The sequence below is a fragment of the Pyxicephalus adspersus genome, chromosome 2 (assembly GCF_032062135.1).
Source record: "Pyxicephalus adspersus chromosome 2, UCB_Pads_2.0, whole genome shotgun sequence".
NCBI lineage: Eukaryota > Metazoa > Chordata > Amphibia > Anura > Pyxicephalidae > Pyxicephalus > Pyxicephalus adspersus.
Genome location: NC_092859.1, coordinates 14,181,111 through 14,197,745, shown reverse-complemented (window position 1 = coordinate 14,197,745; position 16,635 = coordinate 14,181,111). Strand labels below are relative to the sequence as shown.

The 16,635-nt window shown below is 38.1% G+C and overlaps 1 protein-coding gene across 1 annotated transcript; it reads left to right on the top strand.

The window, feature by feature from the left end:
• Nucleotides 1-193: 193 nt before the first annotated feature.
• LOC140322951 (intercellular adhesion molecule 1-like) lies at nucleotides 194-14,705 on the top strand. The gene is made up of 8 exons (XM_072399622.1): nucleotides 194-367; nucleotides 4,350-4,604; nucleotides 9,074-9,388; nucleotides 9,577-9,849; nucleotides 10,987-11,259; nucleotides 11,430-11,672; nucleotides 13,121-13,384; nucleotides 14,352-14,705. The coding sequence occupies exons 1-8, from the start codon at nucleotides 310-312 to the stop codon at nucleotides 14,558-14,560; spliced, it is 1,890 nt and encodes a 629-aa protein (XP_072255723.1). The 5' UTR covers nucleotides 194-309; the 3' UTR covers nucleotides 14,561-14,705.
• Nucleotides 14,706-16,635: the final 1,930 nt, after the last annotated feature.

The window sequence follows — 16,635 nt, the reverse complement described above, 5'->3', positions numbered from 1 at the left end:
AATGACAAGAAAATGCACTGGTTATAGGGTGAAGGGGAGCAGGAGCTGCAACTGGTGGCAAGACTAAAGTCAAAGGGGAAAACTGAGGCGGATATGCTGACGAGTAAACGTCCATCAAACCACTTCCGTCAAACCTAAGAAAGGGAGGGGAAGTTCTGCTTTACCAGAAACAAATTAAAGTTCATAAATTTTGTTTTACATAGTACATGACATCCACATTCTGAGCCACGGGGTTTAGAAAGAGAAACTGACTCACTCATTTCATTATCAGGGTCCTCTGTCCTACAATTCTCTGCGTTATAACTCACCATGGGAATCTATTGGGTACTGCTGGCTGTATTCCATATGAATATCTTCATTAATAAAGGTAAGCTCTACCTAAGAGTGGCGATGATTTTAGATAGTTTAGACATAATATTTCATAAGGTATAGAAGAAAAATTCTTTGCATCAAGTTTCTGAATTACTGCTCTTTATAAGCAGTCACTTTGCTGGTTCACAGTTACAGTTTGTGTGGTTTTGGTTTGAAAGAACAAACTAAAGCATGCCGAGAAAATACATTACCATGTGGGAAACATGTGGAGAACAACTCCTTGCCAAAATGGTTCTTTTAAAAGAACTTTTCAGATGCCCATTATGGCACAGCCACCAAGAGTTTGCATTATGTCCAGCAAATGGCGTGGAAGTTGTTTTATACACATCCTAAAAAAATGAATTTGGTATGGGGGTGTTCCATGAATGATATATATATATATTTTGCAGTCTACAGATCACTTAGCATGATCCCTTTTGCTGTTGAGCTGACCTGTGTGTATAATATCAATAACTTTTTATACTTTTTGTTGTTTGGATAGAAGTTTCAGCCACATTTTAAAAATGATCAGTTTTTGTACAAGCTTCATCATGATTGTGCCCCTGTTGTGCTTGGTTGATATAGTTACTGCCACGTGGGAACTAAACAAACCAATCTGACTTATGTTTAGAGCAAGTCTTGTGGAACCATGCAGCTTTTGAATAATACAGAAACCTGTAAAGGAAAAAAATAATAAATACACTGTATAAAGTTAAGTTAAGTTTCATCAGGGAAACTGGGTGATCCAGCAAACCTGGAATGGGTTTCTTAAAAGTAATTTGCTATTTGTTAGTACATGTTTTCAATCCTAAAGCAAGAAGCCTAATAGAGAATGAATGGGAGGTGATGTGAGTGGTTCGGCTCACAAACCCAGCCACATGACCAATATGACAACCTAGCCACTGACAAGGTTCAGCCGGGAGCCTCGTCGGAGGACTTGTTTCAGCTGTGGGTCTTAACCTGTCCAAAACGTTTGATAATTTATATGTAATTTATTTTGCTTTTACTTTGTGAAGTTATTTTTAATTGAAATTGCACCAGCGCTGGAACTAATATCTAGTAGAGTGTATGTTCCGTTAATAATATACCGGTAGGAGCAGATGAATATTAGTATGAAATATGTTGATTGCAAAATGTCAAGAATAGTGGGGGTGGGGTCGAGTGGTAATGTGAGAGCATATCACAAGAGAAAGAGCATGTGAATTTTTTTGTAAATGAAACTTAAATATATGTTGGGAAATATAATGGTTTACCAGCACCCGCCATTTTAAATTCATCCAACATTGTAACACTGAGTAAAGTGATACATGGCCAAACTGAAGTGGGTTTGTTCAGTAAGAATGATGTACAAATATTATTAATGATAGGCAAATATAACAATAAAACAGTTGAAAAGGTAAGCCAAAGTGGAGAGGTCAGCAAGGAACAAGGGGGGACTCGTATGGCAAAGTCATCCAGGATGAGGTCGTCACACCAACAATGAAGAAGTTAGCCAATATAAAGGTGTCTTAGCCATGATTGGAATGTCAACCAGGATAAAGAGGTTAGCCAAAATGGAGAAATTACAGCCACTGAGTTGTTACCCAAAACATAGTGGTGTGCCAAGATGAAGGGGTCAATTTCCTTCCCACTGGGGGCTGGACTTAGACCATAAATCAGCTCATCACTCTACACCCCCCACACTAACCAAATAGCAGTGGGAAGTATTACATAAACTTGGCTACAGGTATTACTACCTATATTGGCTGAGCTGATATGGTGCCTTGAGACTGGGTAGTCTGAGTATCATGGGATCCTCCTTTGTCCCTGTGCAGAGGACACCACACCACATGGTGCTGTGTCATCATGTAAAATGTATAATAAACTCTTATTAGAGCTTGCTACACACAGAAGAACATATTACCGTCTAATGGTAGTAGTAGGAGATAGACTGGGCCTAAGTGATTTTATTATCCCCTTTAATATAATCCCCTTTAATTTAATATAATTCACACCATGGGTGTATTTATTCATATTCATTTTATTGTTATTTCTATTAAATACTGTTTTGAATTTTAGCAGTGATGGTGACCCTAGGTTTACACTTATGTTAAAAAATGTTTTTCTGGAAAAAGTAGGTAGCTCAGTATATATTCAGATCAGTTCATATTTGAGTATATACTTTACCCGTTCTGCCAGAAATAGTGTGCACTCCCCACTCCAATGTGACACCTCTGTACACACACCAGCACTGTGGGTCCAGATTTAACCACTAGCCATCACCTTCAACAGTGTGACAAGCCTGCTGTACATTTTCACCTACAGCGCATTATGCTCCCAGGCATAATTGTAGTACGTGTAAACTCAATTACTAAACTCTCTCACACAACTTTATCTGTGGATGTCATTTCAAAAATCATTTTCACTAATTTTAAATTGGCAGTTTTATGTCAAAAATGCCTCGTACATTGCTGGTCAGGGTAAAGAATGTCACCTTTACTGATTGCCAAAAAGATCATTGGCATCAGTTAATTTGATCTAAAAGGCACTTATGGATCAGGGAACCCCTAGCAATTTTTTAAGGAACCCTGGTTGAGAAACACTTATTCACGGTTTAAATCTACTTTAACACCTAAATATATTCAGGTAAAGATCTCTATAGCGTTATCACTAAAACAGGGTATAAGAAGAACTTCTGTTTTATTAAAACAATTGATATAATTTCAAATTAGGAATAAAAATACATCTTATTTATGTTTCAGGAAACCTGCAGTTCCCTATGTCACCTGCTGATGGCACTGTGGTTTAGCACACCTTGCATGTGCTTCCACTGGCAACCAGCAGGCGGCCCGCTGCAGAGTCAACTCCCAGTTTGGCAACACCGGTTGCTTGTTATTAGTAGGGCTATATATTCTGGCTTCAAAAGCCTTTCATTGCCTTAGCATTGGATCTGTATCCCAGGACCTACATTTTGCTTGCTTCCAATAAATGCATTTAACTTATCCCTGGCTTGTGGCTGTTGTATGTAGTGTATGCTGCCAATGCTGGTCTCCCTTTTGTTCCTGTTGGTAGAAACCCTGACAATATGTAAGGATGGGTACATGAGTAACGTGTCTTTCCTATATCACTGCCCTGGACCATATTTGTGGATAGGTATCGGCTGTTTGTGCAGAACAGTGCCAATAAAACATAAGTGGCCAAACAGTGTACTACAGTTCCTGTATTGAAAATGCTATCCGAAATTCATGCTGGAAAACTGAAGGAACCGGATAATCAATGGCTGGATTTTCGATTGCCAACTGTACTATCAAGACCCCTTACCACCCCCAACTAAGAAGATAACATATCGTTCTAATACCCCTTCTTTTTAAAAAAAATCTTCTCTACTCTTACTTGCTTGCTTACTTTTATAGTATCTGCCAAGCATTTTTTTTTAAGTACCCCTGAGGAAGCCTATAGGCGAAACACATCAGTTAAAGAAGAGACATTTGGTTCATTTTCTCTAAAATGCTGATACATTAGGAAATTTGATGTATAGTGGCTTGGACAGCTACCCTAATCCACCTAATAGGAAGGACCTCCTGTAGGTAATATCCTGTGTGGAATATGGCATAATATTGTTTTACACCTATTATTTATAACTTGTGTATGTATAAAACTAATACATATTAAACTGCCAACTACAATAAAACCCATTTTTTAGCTTTTTTTCTTTGCTCCCATTACTCTTATAGTTATATTTTTTATATCTATGATTGTATAGAATAATCTTCTAATCCAAGGTACCTATTTCCATAGTGGGGGTTGGGTTTTGAGCTGCAGTTGAAGGGCAAACATCTCCTAGAGGATGAGAAAATAACCCAGACTTAATATGTGATCAGTGCTCGTTCTGGTAAAATATGAAGTATCTAGCCAATTTCCATAATTTTTTTTTAGACCTATATTATTATTTAAAGGATATATATATATATCATTGTTCTATTGTATTTCATCCTGTTTGACGTTTTCTTCTTTTTCAGGGAACTGCTGTATAGTAAACATTAAAAGTAATAAAGATTTTGTAATATTTGGACAAACGGTTCTTCTAGAATGTACCAGCAACTGTATGGACGTGGTTTGGGAAACCAGACTGACTAAGCTTTCTACTAAAAAAGAAGACTACTCCTCATCCGTTGAAGTTTTAGTTCAGGATTGGGAAGATTCACCCATTAAATGTGTGGCAGATTCAAATAATGAGAAAGTCACCAAAGCTGAGACCAGAGTGATTCCTTATGGTATGTTCTTCCTATAAATGTTATCATATTTTATTATAAATCAGACCTTAATTAATAAAGCTCTCTAATACTAGAGAAGACTATTATGGGACAAGCTGATCCAGGCTCATAAATTACATTAGTTTAGTACAAAATGTCTTCTGGTTATACCAGAATTTAGACTTCATTAAAAAATGTGAAAGCTTTGCTCAATCTCATATAAGCACATTGTAAAGAAGAATATTCAATTCCCTCAATTCTTCTCAAAAATCTATTTAAATATCACAATTTTGTATTTTCCAAACATTTTGTTTTGAAAAAACAAAATTGTTTTTTTGGGGACTTTTTAGATATGTTTATTTAGGACATTCAACATCCATAAAACATGTCTTATCATTAGAAACAAGCTGAAAAACAATATCGCTTTTACACAATCAACGAAACACTGATCTGTTACTGACGCGTTTCACAGTTATGTTTTCTTTTAAAAGAACTGGTAATGAGAAATTCCATCACAGCTATAAACAATTATTATGACTCCTTGCAATTCAGTTTGATTAATTATAATACAAGATCAACAGTGTAATTCATTACAATCAATATCTACATAGTTGAATACACTCCATCTACATGCTTTCAACACAATTTTGCCTCATCCTCAAGTAACCATAAATGTTATTTTATTATTCAAAAAATAGAGGCTCAAAACAAATTTTCAATTGATTAAAACTCTTTTTTTGAGAAATAAAAGTGTAATTCATTAGTTATCTATTTGCACATACATAATACCATGGACATTCTCTGTACATTCCATGGAATATCACAAAATTTCAAAACATTAAAGTTTGATGCTATAACCAGAGTCTGACCTTTATTAATATAAGTCAGTAGCTGCATACATGCATGTAAAACAAGCATTGATAAAAAAAAAGGGGTTACCTGCATTGCAATGTGCTCGTTAGCAACCTAATGCTTTGATCAACAAGTTTATGTCCTAAGTCAATCAGCAAGTTTCCCTTTAATTGTGCAACATTTGGAAATTCCACTCTACACAAGATTTTGTATTGTGTAGTTTTGGGATTGGGGACAATTGCTGGCTGGGAACATTTAGGGAAACATTTAGTATACATCAATCATTCAAATAACATGTTTGAACTGCCTTAAAGCTGCAGGTAGTGTTTTTTTTATAAAACAATCAACAAAAAAAATGTAGACCCCCCCCCCCATATCAAAACCAGCAGCCTAGAAACCTTGCTGGCCAGAAGAAAAGAAGAGGTTGAAGCAACATTATTATTGTTTTAGGAGTCTGAAGGTAGGGGTAAGCCCCCTTAGTAAGGAGACTAGTGTTGGTGTTCGAATTCGGGTTGTCAGAATATGGCTGTTCGAATTCGGATAGACCCAACCCGAAAAACACTGGATTCGACTTTGCAAATTCTTGTGTACAAAAATGTTTTTTTAAAAAAAAAAAAAAAGAGGCTTTAATGTTAAAGTAGTTTATTGAATGTGTGTGATTTGTGTAACTAACTTTTATTTTTTTACAGGTTATCCCACAATGACAGGATGATTCCCACAGTTGCGCAGCCGTGGGAATCTTCCTGTCAGTGTGGGATTCCCCAGCACTAGAGGATAAATGAGGACAAGTCTCCCTATTCATCACCTAAAGTGCTCTGTGATTGGCTGGGGAAAGGTAAACCCTGATGACAGCACAGAACCCTAGAGGTGAATGAATGGAGAGACTTGTCCCCATTTAACCTCTAGTGCCCGGGGATTATTATTATTATTATTATTATTAAACAGGATTTATATAGCGCCAACATATTACGCAGCGCTAAACATTAAATAGGGATTGCAAATGACAGACTAATACAGACAGTGATACAGGAGGAGAGACCCCGGCCCCGAAGAGCTTACAATCTAGTAGGTGGGGGAATTTCACACACAATAGGATGGGAGATATGTAGTGCTGGGAAGTAGTGGTGGTTTCAGAAAGCAGAAGAAGACGGGTAGGCCAGTTTGAAAAACTGGGTTTTGTGCGCTCTTTTAAATGAGCAGAAAGTAGAAGCAAGCCGAATAGGACGAGGAAGACCATTCCAGAGACTGGGGGCAGCTCTAGAGAAGTCTTGTATCCGTGCGTGTGATGAGGTTATGAGTGAGGAAGTCATTAGTAGGTCATTGGAGGAGCGGAGAGAGCGGCAAAGCTGAGGGGTATTTACCAGTAGAAAGGGAGAGGTTGAATAGTTCGGTTAGGGCAGGGGCCAGGGTGGAGGAATGGGCACGGAGTAGATCAGAGGGAATTGGGTCAAGTGGACATGTAGTAGACGGAGATGTTGAGAGAAGAGTTGAGACTTCGTCCACAGTAACAGGGTTGAGGGAGGCCAGTGATGATTTACAGGTGGAAGGGGTGGGTATGGTTGGAGTGGCTCGGTGGGCAGAGACATCATGTCTAATTTGTCTATTTTATCTCTAAAGTAGGTGGCAATGTCTTGGAAAGAGAAGGATGTTGTGGGGGGAGCAGGTGTGGGGTTTAGGAGGGAGTCAATTGTAGAGAAGAGGTTGCGTGGGTTGGAAGCTTGAGAGGAAATGACTGCTAGGAAACAATTTTGTTTGGTGACAGTGAGCTCTGTGTTAAAGCTTTGAAGCTTGGCTTTGTAGTCCATGAAGTCAGCGCTGAGGCCAGATTTCCTCCACTTGCGCTCGGCGGCACGAACAGACTTTTGTAGCTGTTTGGTGTGATTGTTGTGCCAGGGTCGGGGGTTGGCAGGGCGGGGGTAGCGGAAGGTGGCAGGAGCGACATTATCCAAAGCCAGGGAAAGAGAGTGATTTAACATGGTTGCAGCTTCATCTGGGGAGGTGATTTTCGAGAGGGAGGGGGTTAGGGACGTAAGGCAGTTTGAGAAAAGGTTGTGGTCAAGGTTATGGATACCTCTCTGCCATTGACCAAGTCTGGGATGTGGCAAGGGAGGGCAAGGGTTTGATAGGTTGAAAGTGATAAGGTTATGATCAGAGAGGGGAAATGGTGAGTTGTCAAGGACGGTGAGGTTGCAGAGTTTAGAAAATACCAGGTCTAAAGTGTGTCCGGCTATGTGTGTGGGGCCATTGATGTGTTGTGTGAGTCCAAATGAGGAGGTAATGGAGAGCAGTTTAGCTGAGGAGGGAAGGTTGGGCTCATCGATTGCAACATTAAAATCACCAAGGATAAGGGTGGGCAGGTCATGGGAAAGAATGTGTGGGAGCCAGGATGCAAAGTTATCCACAAATTGTGATACTGGGCCAGGGGGGCGGTAGACAACAGCAACAATGAGGGGTAAGGGGCTAAAGAGTCGGACAGCGTGGACTTCAAATGAAGTGAAAATGAGAGAGGGTGGGGTAGAAGGGACTCTGTATGTACAGTTAGGTCCCGTGGGACTCCTGTGTTCTTGGATAGAGAATCTCTATCCAAGAACACATACTATAGTTACACTAGAGCTGCAAGAGCAATTAGGGTAGGGGAGAGGAGCTGTCAGCTCCACTCCCCTGATTGCTCTTGCATTTCTACACAGTCCCGAAAAATAACCTGAATTTTCCCCCATTGACTTTAATGGTGTTCGAATTCGACGTTCGATCACCTGAACAATATCGCCCTATCCGATCGAATAGCTGTCGAATCGAATAGTGAGATATTCGACCAACACTAAAGGAGATCCACTAGATAGCTGCCCATAACCCTAGGGATTGCATACATAGTAATCCTTGCCAATTCCAAGAAAAGGGGCTAAATAGTCCTAGACTAGTTGTGGTCTAGAATGGTCTTGTGGTCAATGACAGTGACCAACAAAAATGCAGTAAAGATCATTGAAGAACAAATGATCTATTATAAATAACTCAAACTACTTTAACCTGTAAAAATGGGTATAAATAGGTGATGGTCACATTTTATGCCAAAGGTTTATACTCAAGTCAAAGTCTTTTTTCTTTTTTTTATGTTAGGTTTAGGTTTGAATTGGATTCTATTTAAATACAAATTTAACTAATAAAAGAGTTAATTTGTGATAAATCCTGTATCCAACTTTCAAACCTAGGGAGGCTGTCATTGGCTTGCATACGTTCCCTGTTTTCCAACGTTAGAAGAAAAAGAAAAGATCTCTTCTCAACTGCTATAGTGACTATGGACCTAATTTATTAAAGCTCTCCAAGGCTGGAGAAGATACACTTTCATAACTGAACCTGGGTGATCCAGCAAATCTGGAATGGATCTGGCCCAGGATTTAAAACATTTGCTAAAAAACAGCAAATGCCGTTTAAGAAATCAGTTAAGGTTTGCTGGATCACCCAGGTTCACTGATGAAATAGTATCCTCTCCAGTCTCGGAGAATGTTAATAAATCAGATTCAATGTTGGAGGTAAATGCACCCATTGATTCCCTACCCACTGGTAAAAAAAAGTATGCCAGAGCTGTATGTTTCCAGTGATGTTCCACATTCAATATTAAGGTCTCTCATGTGTCATTGCAGCTCTGCCATCTAAAATGACCATAGACCTGAAGGAGGAACTGGAAGAGGACAAAGAGCATGAAGTCACCTGTTCAGCGTATGGCGTGGCTCCTGTCAAATACGTCATTTTATCAGTGACCAGAGGAGGAGTGGTATTTCTTAACAAAACATATGAAGGAGACACTAGAAGAGAGCCACATAATCTGACGGAAACATTTAAATTCATGGCTAGACGTAGTGACAACATGCGGGACTTTGCCTGCCAGGTCACACTAAATCTTACAAGAGTCACCAATGCAACAGTTGACTCTCCCTCTGTTATCATCAAGACATATGGTAAGCAGGAAATCATGAATAAATAATATTTACATATATATATATATATTAATATATATATATGTGTGTGTGTGTGTGTGTGTATACATAAAAAAAATTGGTTTATACTCAAGTTTTTTATATACTTGGTTTATGTTCCTTTTTTGTGTATATATGGTGAATATAGTGAGTGTCACTTTTGATTGCAGCTCTGCCGGAGAATCCCCGCATCAGAGTTGAGGAGTGGATGGAAAAAGGGACTCAGACTTATATTAGCTGCGAGGTCCTCCATTCCTTCCCCACTGAAAATATCACAACAAAGTTATCTGTTGATGGTTTTCCTAACTTCAGTGCCACTGGAAATACATTTGTTTCAATCCCTCTGGATACCAGTAACCTAACTGAGGGTCAGTATAAAGTGATCTGTGTATCTGAGGTCTACAATTTCTCCAAGCAAAGTGATCAGACTATAGTTATCTATGGTAAGTGCATATTCTTCACTAAACCATACACATTTTAACCTCTGAATATTCTACGTGACTTTTTCTATTAAAGGACACTATTTTCAGTTAGAATTAGTCTTGGCTAGGCCATGCTAAAAATATTACTCTGGTATAGTATCATGTATATACAGCATCATATTAGTATTAGTATTAGTATATACCAAAGTGTAAACCAAGATTTTATTTTTACCTGAAACTTCTGTTAGAAAAAGATTTTTTATAAGCAGGTCACACCACTAGGTGGCACTTAGTGTCCTCATGTAAAGTGTATAACAAACTTGCAGTCCAAAAACTTTATTAGAATTTCTTACACACTTAATATGGGGACACAACACCATCTACTGGTGACTAAGAGTAATGCACAAAAGACAATTAAAAAGCAAGAGACCAATAACTAAAACAAAAGTACAAAATGTTAAACCTGTAAAAAAGAGGAGAAAAAACAAACAGACTGAGCCCACATAATGCAAATTTTCCCCTTTAAAGAATGTTTTAAATAATAAACAATGGATGTATTTATTCACATTCCTTTTATTATTTATTTTATTATTTTCATGTTATATGCCCTAGGTAATATTCAAGTCAATGTAGTTTTCCTATTTTTTTTCAGGTGAAAAGGTTTATATTTGAGTATATACAGTAACTCAGTAACAATAACTTATTTCTAGGGCCAATTTTTTACAGTGTTTTAAAATTTTTAAAGTGTTGCAGCCATGGCCGGGTAAGATTAGGTCAGACTGAGCCCAAGTCCCCCACTTTCTCCAGAGGCCCAAAGGACAGGATAGCAACAGTATAGGGAGCATCATGGTGGCTGAACTTTTGATGATTGGACAACTTCAATCTGCCTCAACACTGCTGCATTCAAGTTTAGCCTGGCTGAGATACCATAACTCCCATACATGCACACAGGAAATATTTCATGTATTTCTACAAAATTATTGTAGAGCATTCGCTATAATTTTAGAAGTTTATGGACACTATGTTATTTCTTGACCTTCATACACAATAAAATCAGACTTAAACTGTAATTCTTTTTAAATGATACAATTGCTTTATTCCTACGTATATATTGCAGTCTGTTACCCACAACTTGACCTAAATAATTTTATTTTACAGAATCTCCCAATATGACCTTAATGGCATCTAGGAAAGTCATCAATCTGGGATACCCAGTGCAAATTGACTGCAATTTATTTCAGGGTAATGCCCAATATTTTGGTCTGTCGTTACGTGTGGATGGAGTAGAAAAGAAGAGAGTACAATTTCCAGACCTAGTTGAAAAAATCAATGCAACAAGAAGGAAACCAGATATTTCTGTTACCTGTGAATTATTCATACAAGAAAATGGTAAAGTGCTATTTACAGCAGAAGAGGCCCTGACTGTGCACTGTAAGTAGATTTTTCGGTGAATCGATATGCAATGTTTTGTAGGATTTCTGTGACCAGTCTTTGAAAGGAAGCTGTATTGACTTTCACCAACCAAGATGAGCATTTGTCATTGATGTAGAGTATTACTGAAAGTCCATGATGAAATAACTTCTTTTTTTCTCTTCTTACAGATCCACCAGAGTTCAATGACGTGTCTTGTCCTAACTCTCTGATCTGGGTAGATGGACAAGAAAGAATGTTTGGTTGTAGCTCTGATGGCAACCCAACTCCTGAAGAACAATGCAGTTTCAACAACCTGTTCCTGCAATCCACATCATACTTCACTGCAGAAAGAAACATGTCTGGAGTCTACATGTGCCGAGCATCAAATTCTGTAGGAACAGTGACAAAATCAGTAGAAGTTACAGTGCAATGTATGTATAAACTATCAAACAATGTATGAGGGATAGCAGATTTTATAATAATATTGTCATTCCTTAAATTACACAATATCACAGGCGTTATTTGTCTGTAGGTATAGTTTGCACTTCATGCCACACAACAAAAGTAATAATACTGAAAATAAAGACAAACTAATCACAGTGTCTTTAAAGCATTTATTGCAACAGTTTGGAAAGAATTAATCAAATAAATTTGATAAAAACCACAGTTTTCCATAATAGTATGAAAACATCAAAACACATGTGACATAAAAGGGGTGTTACAATAAATTTAACATGGCCATAGTGTCGATAAAGCATCATGTCGGTCTAATGTTGAGTTGTAATTTCTGTGCCTTCACTATAAACTTCGATGATGCTGAATTTCTTCACAGTGCCTGCAGCCACTGATGGTTAAAGCATAAAGTGAAAATAAAATGTGTACACACCCCTGTCAATATGCCATGTTTTTATAATATGAAAAATGAGACCACAATAAATCATTTCAAAACTTTTCCCACCATTAGTGTGACCTTCAGTATAACCTGTACAATTCAATTGAAAAACAAACATCTGTTGGGGGGATATAAAACATGTACAATAAAGAATTTGCATAAGTGTTCACCCCCTTAAACTTCTACTTTGTTGAAGCACATTTTCATTTAATTACAACATTAAGTCTTCCTGGGTAGGAGTCTATCAGCATGGCATATCTTGACCTGGCAAAGTTTACCCACTTGTGCTTGCAAAAGTGCTCCAAATCAGTCAGATTGTGAGGGCATCTCTTCAGATCACAGATTTTCTATTGAATTTAGGTCTGGGCATTGGCTGGGACATTCCAAAACATAAATTTTCTTCTGGTAAAGCCATTCTTTTGTTGATTTAGAGGTATGTTTGGGATTATGTTGAAAATTGACGTTTCTCTTCATCCTCAATTTTCTAGTGGATGTCTGAAGGTTTTGAACCAAAAGTGACTGATATTAGGAACTGTTTATAATCCCCTTTACCTTGACTAAATCCCCAGTTCCAGCTAAAGAATAGCGGCCCTAAAGCATAAAAACGCCACCACCATGCTTCGCTGTAGGGATAGTGTTTTTTCGGTGTCTTTTTCTAAGTTCATAAACTTTGGGCATTTTGATTGTCAGGCTGAAACTAATGTAATTTATGTGCACTTGGCATAATTCCCAGCATGTGCATAAATGATTGCAAACAGGTAAGTTTGTTTTATTGGAGATTGTACATTGTCTGTCCTTTCTGCAATAAACAACCTGTCTTTCAACATTTTGTTTTATAACTATAGTTATTATTTAGTGATATGTAAGTGTCATGTCCATGCCTTTTATAACTATGTCTTTAAATGCACCTGTTAGCATTCCTATATATTTTTGTAGGCTTTTTTTTTTTTTTGTAAATTTGGTCTTAAATATTTTGTTTGTTTTCAGATCCACCAGGAACCCCAACAGTGAACATTTCAAAATCATCAATTGGTGCAAAAGTTTCTGTGAACTTATCCTGTTATTCAGATGCCCTGCCTCATCCTGTTTACAACTGGACAATCCCACCCAATGCCCAAGTGGAATTCTCCCAAGACAATAGATCTATCACCATCAAAAAGGCATCATGGTGCCATAATGGGAACTACACTTGTTATGCTACAAACAAGCATGGACAATCATTGGCACATTGGGATCTAAAAAGTGACATTGGTGAGCATCTATTTGTTTTTTATTAGTGGCCTTACATGTCGTACCACCTGATGGTAAAATCCACTACTCGATTGTGGACATACTCATAGAGTCATTCCTTATCACCACCATTGTACCTTACCGGTAGGGCTTGTGTACATTCAATATTTTATTGCAGACATATTGATGTGGATCTTCTCTTTGATTAACATTGTATGACCTGCAGTAGTTTATATAGGGGTTGCTGTAAAAAGGGAAAGTCACTAAACCCAAGGGTCCAATGCAGGTAAATAAAAAATAACATGTAACTTCTTTTTGATACTTCATGCTGTGGGACTGTTACTTATTTATTTGTCAGATAACTTTGAACATCAAAACTGGCTGCTATGAAGTTGGGTCTGACAGCTTCAGTCTCTACTAATTATCAGGAACCAATGAGCATAGTTTATGATCAGTTGATTCCCATGATAAACATCAGACAAAAGTTCCATTGAAACTTAGAAATCAAAGGGTAACAGCATATGCCAGTATCTTAAAATTAGACAATATCTAATACACACTTTACTAAAACATAATTTTTTTTGTAAAACCTCACTGTGTTTCGCGAATCATCTTTTGCTGCTTCATCAGGAGTAATCAGAGGCAGAATGTATCATCATAATACAATCTATAACAAGTTGGATTGAATTATGATGATACATTCTATCTCTGATTACTCCTGATGAATCGGCATTGGGTGATCTGTGAAACACGTTGAGTTTTGAGACGTATGCTCTAGGGACAGAACTAATGTTTTGAAAAGCTGTATCTGTTTTTGTCCCATGGATGAAAATTAGGAATATATATATTTATATATATAATTTTGAATTATAAATATACTATACTTTTTAAAATTTTTCTTTGATAAATAGAATCAGGTTGAAATGTATACATTTATGAGAAAAGTAGTAAAAAGATCTATGTTTTATGTTATTTTATTTCTTTACAGATAACACTATGCTGATTGCTATTGTGTGCGTGTGTATTGGAGTTTTTTTAGCCGTCATATTAGGACTCACCACATATATTATACATCAAAAAAAAAAACGAGGGAAATATTGTTTTATTAAAAAAAAAGAAGATGGAATTCCTATGCAAAATATAAAACATGAAAATCAGAATGATGGAAATCTACTGCAAGATAAAAGCACAGATTAGGATTTGGGATTCTTCATTTTAGTCTATAATATATGGTATACAGACAATCTGAATTTGTAAACAGACTTTACATCAGCCATTCAAAACCAAGGTTCTGTGAAACCCTAGGGATCCCCCAGTGGTTTTTAGGGGTTTGGCTGATTCACCTCCCGTCTGATGGGGCCTTCATAGCTCCAGGATCTACGCCATTTGGAAGAGCCATTAGGATTACACCAGTGATTTTCAACTATCCAGAATGGTGGCATTTTGACTAACATGGTACAGAGATTTCTTGTTTTGGATATTACCATAATAGGGTCACGTTTACCATTAATACATGGGCTTGATTTATTAAAGCTATCTAAGACTGGAGACAAAAGACTATGCCCCTGATTCATCAATGAAATCCGCGCTCGCTGGAAGCGCGAAAGTACGCGCGGCCAGCGATCGCGGATTACCGCGGTCCGGACTCGAGTATGCGCGTACACTCGCCTCACTGCCAGCCGGATTCCAGCCTTCACAATAGGGAGCGCACTTGTTGTAACAGGTAAAATTAAAAAAATATTAAAACTTTTAAAAGTTTATAAACTGTGTTATGTTTTGCGGCTCCAGACTATTTTTCTGTAGTGGAAGAGGAGGCAAAATGGCTCTTTTGATAGTAAAGGTTGCTGACCCCTGCCATAGACCATGTGATGAACAGTAGGCATGGCCAAATTGCACCTAACAGTAAGAGTGGCGTAAGGAAGGATGATTAAACAAAACTGTTATGCTATTTATGGCATATTTATGGCACGGCCCTGCACATTTATGCAGTAATCTTTGTCATTACAAAAGTTCATATAACTATAAAATGGGGTGCTATAGCTTTAGCAGGCACATGATGTGGATATGTAGGCACCCCTCAACCCTAAGGGTGACACCAGCCCCTCAAACCCTTTATTTCACCTGATGTCCACCAATAAGCCTGCTCCACTCCCAATCCTTGGTACTGCTCCCTGTGCCCCCTAATGCTGTCACCAAGGTACCCAGGATCCACTATGCCATGATTTGCGCTTTTTCTTTCTTTTTGCTATGCTCCATGGGGCTACTGCTAAAGCTCTGAATAGATATTGCCAATCACTGCGATCTACTTACCTAACCTAACCAGCCAATAAGTGTTGGATAAGAAGGTGACCTTGCCTAATAAATTGGGGGTACAATGCAGGTAGGTAAATATCAAAGTTGCAGTAGCAGCCCTGGAGGTACGTCTGGGATGCTGGGGGGAAAAGAGGGACTGGCATTTCTATTGCCAGTGCTTGCCAAGGCGATGATTGGCAACTCTGGGAGGGAGATGAGGTTGCAACACATAGTGCTGCTTCCACACATAAATGTGTCACAACCCACCATCCTGGAATCCCTGCCCTGGACAGTAAAGATTTTTGAAAGGAAACTTGTCTTGAGAGGCACACCAGATGCCTTTACTGGACTTTTCTCAAAATGCTAACTCTGTGTATTTTATACTTTAAGCCAAACTCCTGACTCAAACATTTTATTCAAATTTACCACCTAATGGCCAGGATGGCTGCAGTTCTACTTTGTGCACCAAATATTTTAATGGGCAGAAAACTACAGCTAGGCTGCTACAAGACCAGTCATCCTGCCCAATGGAATAGAATAGCAGTGACCAGTCTTTATTACATCAAGTTCCTGCACAGAAGTAGATGTCCCGCACAGTTGTTCCATGCTGGATAGTTGTTGGCTACTGGGTGAATTTCCAAAATAGTAGTCACCATATGGACGGTGAAGGGAGATAACCCAGATTCGCCAGTTACAATGGCTAGTGTCCGGCAAGGGATCTCCCCTCAATTTGGGGACAAATTTTAACTTTCCTGTTGCTTTTTGTGCTCCATCCCAAACTATCCAAAGATAGCAAAAATGATCTGGATTTGGATATACCTAAAAGTTTGTCTGCAAAAGGGCAATCTGAAAATATTGAGCAATTAGGTCTGTGAAGGATCTCATTCATCCAGGTCATTGTTTATCTAATAGTAGTTATTCACACTAAACCAGCCTTGGAGGTCAGGAATGTAGATAAAGAAGTGGTTTGACCAAGCTAC

Bases quoted from the DNA above. Each gene is read 5' to 3' on its own strand.
- LOC140322951 (XM_072399622.1), top strand. From the start codon at position 310: ATGGGAATCTATTGGGTACTGCTGGCTGTATTCCATATGAATATCTTC. The intron at 368-4,349 runs GTAAGCTCTACC...CTTCTTTTTCAG, and splicing joins GAATATCTTCATTAATAAAG to GGAACTGCTGTATAGTAAAC. The intron at 11,673-13,120 runs GTATGTATAAAC...GTTTGTTTTCAG, and splicing joins AGTAGAAGTTACAGTGCAAT to ATCCACCAGGAACCCCAACA.